We start from the raw sequence: 5,565 nt of genomic DNA on the forward strand, positions 1-5,565 counted from the left end.
TACTAAGTTGGAGATGATTCTAACGTGAGGAAAGAGAACACTCACTCGCCCATCTACTACCCACCTCACGGCAGGACCATGGCATTTTCCAAGCAAGTCAAGTGTAACCGTTAAGCAAACCGTGCATCGATCGGCCGCTCCGCTGTACAAGCAATGCAATGCGTCCACGCTCGTTCCATTTTGGTCGTAAGGGCATCTTCAATAGCTGTAAGATAGATGTTGCTAAATTTGTCACCTACAACATAATGATGATGTGGCATGTAATAAATGTCGAGAGAGCAAAATTGTATGTAGAATAACCAACAACCTTTGCACAAGCTCCAAGATGAAATAAAGAGCAATCATATTTATTTTCTTATCATCTATTGGATAGCTTAAATATAATCTATTGAAGTAGTTGTATGACAGCTTGTCAGTTGATGACATGGACATTTTATCAACAAAACTAACATACAATCTATTGGATATGCCCTAACCCAACGGATAGCGATCAGCGTTGCCCAGTCAGCATGACGCCATGGGCACTGACGTCGGTGAAGACACGGAGGCAACGCTGCATGCATTTACTCACACCGCCAACGCCCAGCAGCAGCATTATCGCTTGCGATCGATCCAGATGCATTGCACTTGCTGCTGGAGTACTAGTAGTAGTGGAGTATAAATGAAGAACAAGGCCCAGCATGAACAATCTTCATCCGTTTTCATTTACATTCGTCCCTGGAGAGCACGAAAGCCAACACGAGCAAGATGTCGTTCTGCCTTCCACTGAGCTGCAGGAGGACTGTCTTCCCCAGGTCAGCACCCTTAATTATTTCCTTTTTTCTCTCATAATAATTACACACAATACACAATCAACATCTTCTTCTTCTCTTTCAAAAAAAACACCTTCTTCTTCTCAACCAGGACAATGAGCAGCATGGATCACCATGACACCGCCGATCCATTCTCCGACTACGACCAACCTGCTGGGTCCATGGATGGCGACGACATGTCCTCTCTAAAAGAGCTCACCGATGGCTTCTCCGATGAACGCACCCTCGGTACCGGTGCCTACGGCAAAGTTTACATGGTACGTACGTAGGATCCACTGATTCGTTAAACACATATGGCTGCATATGTATATATGTACGCATGGTCTTGTACCGAATCTAGCTAGCTGCTACTACCTCATGACAACTTTTACTAATTTTATCCTAGATGAAGCAGTTAAGGATTACTTTTGGGCTTTTTTTAGCTAAAGGTAGCATTTTGCCTTTTTCTTTCTTTATTTCTAGAAAGTAAGCAAGGTTTACACCTATCTATACACCCAGTAGAAACTCCATCGTTTTTTTTTCTCCCTGAGGAAAAAAATACTGAATATCGCTTATTCATTAAACACACCAAACTATTGAACCATGTGAAATGTTGAACTTATAGGGTGTACATGAATATGGGAAGAAGATTGCTGTCAAGATGTTCCACGACGACACGCCAACACATGTTGATGGTGGTCATGAGCAGTTTCAGAAGGTGTTCAGCAACCTTCAGAGGCTCCGACACCAGAACATCGTGAAGATGCTTGGGTACTGCTATGAAACTCAGCAAAAACACATGGAGTACGACATGAGAAAAATTTTGAGTGAAAAGACACAGAGAGCGCTCTGTTCCGAGTATATGCACAACGGAGACCTTGACAAGTATCTTCTTTCTGGTATGATTGTGCTCTATTACTTTTAACATATACTCCCTCCATCCCCAATTACTTGTCAGGTAATGTCTAGAAATGAATGTATCTAGATGTATTTTCGCGACAAGTAATTCTGGACGAAGGGATCCGTTCTATTCATTTCCACGGCAAGTAATTCCGGACGGAGAGAGTAGTTATGTTTCTTATTTTCCATGCATGAATCATCTTTATATATGTTTTTCACACAAATGTACAGTAATCCCTTGGCTGGTGCTGGGTTAATCGCACCAATGTTTGTGGCTTTTTTCTGAAAACGTACAAAGTAGCTTAATCTTGCGAACTTTTCAAAAGGAAAAATTGATTATGCTCTAACTGTTGATTAGGAATTCTCCTTTTTTTTATTTAACTGCTACAGATAAATACAAAGGAGATACTTGGCAGACATGCTACGCAATAATTAAGGGGATTTGCAAGGGTTTGAAATACCTTCACGAGGACTTGGAATCTCCTATTTATCATTTGGATCTAAAGCCATCCAATGTGTTGCTGGATGAGAAGTTTGTGCCGAAGCTTGCGGATTACGGATTGTCAAGGCTATCTGGAGATGAGCAGACACAAATCATGAAATGTTCTATGGGAACAATGTAAGACTAATTGCTCGTTTGTGAATTTAAATTTCACGTAACCTAGTAACTATGTTCTCATTAAATGCACGGTGTCGGCAATATCATATATGTTATGTCATGCAGTGGGTACGTGCCACCAGAATACATAGATGAGAATGTAATCTCAAATAAATTCGACATATTCAGCTTGGGGGCTATCATCATAAAGATACTTGCAGGACCGACGAGCTACTCAAAACGTGCCGAGATGTCCACCCAGCAATTCGTTGAGCTTGTAATAGAAAATGATCCCTTTCTTGAGATCAATTATACATCCTTCACAAATAATAATTCTTTTATACAATGGTAATTTCTATTGTGTAAATTTGCAGGTACATGGAAATTGGAGGGATAAGCTCCATGCTACATCAACATATGCATTGGAGGTATATTCTGAGCAAGTAAGGAGCTGCATAGAAATAGCTTTAAGTTGTGTAGAGGCTGACCAATGCAAAAGGCCGAGCATTGGAGAAATCGTTGATAAGTTAATTCAGACGGAGACTGCGATTAACAAAATGACCCAATCACCAGGAACATCAATGGATCAGGTGTGGTCCTTTATGACACAACTTTTTACTATGCATTTCATCTATTTCATTTTCCCCGTCAAATAAAATTAAAAGCATAATTTAAACATATAGCTGGTGCATCATGTTGGGATATATTATGTAGATGGGCTCCTGCTTGCTGGATGCATCTGGAAAGATAGGAAGAGAGTTGTTAGGTGTCCATCCCCTCCAGCTCCGATTCCCCTTTGAACCGAACAAGTTGATCCCCTGCCAACTTAATCTAACGAACAACTCGGATGAGTATGTCGACTTTAGGTGTGTCCCAAAAAACCCCAAGAGTTTCTTGAATGGACTGTCGCGGCTCCATGGAAGCATGCTGCCAAACACCAGTTGCATATACGTTGTAACGATGGAAAAGCACCAGCAACCACCTGCAAACATGGTCACTCTTGATGTTATCCTAGAGAGCTGGGTAGGATATAGATACACGTGTGGGTGGGGCATGGATGACTACTTCTCTACGGGGTCACAAGAGGATCTGAGCGGCTGTCCGGTGCAAAAGGTAACACTGAAGGCTGTTTGTGAGCCAGCAAGCAAGATGATGGCATCTGAGGTTAGCCATATTGTTCTTCTATATGCAAATTAACCAATCTCAGCTTAAGATGATGCATATTCAATTATGTGATATTTCTTTGTTATTTTCTTGTCTTGTCAACGGCCTGTTGGTGCTATTCATTACCTGACAGCCAATCAAACCAAGAATGAAAGTGAGGACTTATTTTCTCCTACGTGTACATATTTCTTAATTATTTTCACTGGACTGTTTTAAGAAAACTATTTGCTTAGGTCATGTACTGCAGGGATGGCACTTTGTCGGAAATACTATCGATGGATGTGCATCCAACGAAGCCTTGGTGAGTTTATGCTTCCAACAGTATTCATTGGAAGGATCACACCATATGAATTATAAATAACTTCCACCAACTTATAAATCATAAAGTCATGACTTTGATCGTAGAGGTTACTTTCCGGGTTGTGATATATATCAAATTAAAAATTGACACGTAGTGGTAAGTGGAAAACACAAGTAAAAGTTCATGAAAGCTTGCTGGTAATTAATTGATTTTCCTCTCGCAAAAAAGAATTATTGTTTTCTACTTGTAACTATCCTCTTGTATCACGACAGGATTTTGGCAGCTCATGGAAGTGGGCATGTATCCATTTGGAACTATGAGACACAGGTCGATTCAGAACACATGCCATCATAGTCACAAAAAATATATGCATGTTGTTGTTTTTGAAGAGTGAGTTTGACTGTAGGAATCTATCTATCGTTAAGAGGCGATTCTAACTTGTTTGCAGGAGAGAGTGATGTCGCTGAGACCTGTAAAGGAGCCAGCACCATGTGCTGGAGACCATTGGATGCTTTCTGCTAAATTCATCGCGCGGGAGGAATGGTTCGTGGCCGGCGATGGATACGGTTACATCCACGTGCTCTCATCTGCGATGATGGATGAGATCACGCAGTTCAAAGCTCACACGGGCTGGGTCGAATCGCTGGCCATTCACCCGAGTCACCCGCTTGTGCTATCGGCATCCAACGACAGCTTAATCAAGCTATGGAACTGGGAAACTGACTGGTCATGCATTCAGATATTCGAAGCGCACTCACGCAATGTGCAGCAAATCAAGTTTAACCCGCTGGATGGCAACACTTTCGCAAGTGCTTCAAAAGATGGCACAACAAAGGTACAAAAGAACAAAAAAGGCTCATTTCTCTATCTGTATCCATGAAATTTTCTATTTCTATCTTTATTAATAGTGCAATAGCACCTAAATTTACCAGATCTGGTGTTGTTCTTCTCCCATTCCTATCGCTACGTTGGACTGTGATGGTGGGCTGATATGTGTTGATTATTTTTCCCCCGGTGGTGATCGACAATATGTGGTTACCGGATCCGATAATGGGGTTGCACAGGTATGGCATTTTTATTATTCGACAATTATATTTAGTTACATAAAATATATTGATGTATTACATATGCTTCATTTTTTTTGTACTAGATTTGGGATTTGCAGACAAAGAAATGTATCCAAGAACTCAAGGGACTCCAACATATGTCTGGCGTCAATGTTGGTGTGATCGACGGCATGCAAGGGCATCCTGTTCTAATAACATCTTGAGATGAATATGCTATTTCTTTGCGCAACTACAACACCTATGGGTAACGCTTCTGATTTTGTAATGATAAAATGGCGGGTAGCTCTAGCCACTTTAGCCTCCCACAAAAGCTACCAATGACTCTTACATCCCTGGCTGGCATCGCCTTGTTTTACGGTGATTGGGTTAGTACTCGGAGTACTTAGCAGTACTTACATGTCTGATCACGTCTGATTTTTATTAGCCGTCAGATCTTACGGGGAATTTTAATTGATTAAATTTAATATGTTAATTGCGATAAGGGCATAATGGTCCAGGGGGAAATATATTTTCTTGAACCGATCACCTGAGGACCAGATCCATGTCTACTCGATCCAGTTCAGAATCCTTCTCCGATCTATTCGTCGCCGCTCGCCGCTCCTGACCTTCTCCGTCCTCGACCTGCCCGGCGAGAGGAATAAATTCACCGTCCTCGTCCTCCACCCAACCAACCCCAGCCCCCCACGCCGTCACCGAAGAAGAAGAAGGCCGGATCTGCGCCGGCTGAATCGGCGGCGACCGCGG

The 5,565-nt window shown here is 41.9% G+C and overlaps 1 protein-coding gene across 4 annotated transcripts; it reads left to right on the forward strand.

Annotated features, from left to right (window-relative positions):
* Window positions 1-666: 666 nt before the first annotated feature.
* LOC125530356 (coatomer subunit beta'-2-like) lies at window positions 667-5,518 on the forward strand. 4 transcript variants are annotated; one of them, XM_048694763.1, is made up of 8 exons: window positions 667-794; window positions 904-1,069; window positions 1,417-1,690; window positions 2,082-2,310; window positions 2,416-2,566; window positions 2,664-3,453; window positions 3,587-3,754; window positions 4,027-4,069. In XM_048694763.1, exons 1-6 carry the CDS (start codon window positions 748-750, stop codon window positions 2,943-2,945), a joined length of 1,149 nt encoding a protein of 382 aa, XP_048550720.1. In that variant the 5' UTR covers window positions 667-747; the 3' UTR covers window positions 2,946-3,453; window positions 3,587-3,754; window positions 4,027-4,069. The 4 variants fall into 4 exon arrangements, with proteins under 4 accessions (XP_048550720.1, XP_048550719.1, XP_048550718.1 ...); XM_048694762.1 differs by having other exon boundaries at window positions 2,664-3,607; window positions 3,687-3,754; window positions 4,027-4,058; XM_048694761.1 differs by having other exon boundaries at window positions 2,664-3,754.
* The last annotated feature ends 47 nt before the right edge of the window (window positions 5,519-5,565 follow it).

The sequence above is a fragment of the Triticum urartu genome, unplaced genomic scaffold (assembly GCF_003073215.2).
Source record: "Triticum urartu cultivar G1812 unplaced genomic scaffold, Tu2.1 TuUngrouped_contig_6261, whole genome shotgun sequence".
NCBI classification, from domain to species: Eukaryota; Viridiplantae; Streptophyta; class Magnoliopsida; order Poales; family Poaceae; genus Triticum; species Triticum urartu.

Coding starts and splice junctions, on each gene's coding strand:
- LOC125530356 (XM_048694760.1), top strand. CDS start 3,004: ATGGGCTCCTGCTTGCTGGATGCATCTGGAAAGATAGGAAGAGAGTTG. Junction 4,082..4,202: donor TTTGGAACTATGAGACACAG/GTCGATTCAGAA, acceptor ACTTGTTTGCAG/GAGAGAGTGATGTCGCTGAG. Junction 4,590..4,686: donor CAAAAGATGGCACAACAAAG/GTACAAAAGAAC, acceptor TAAATTTACCAG/ATCTGGTGTTGTTCTTCTCC.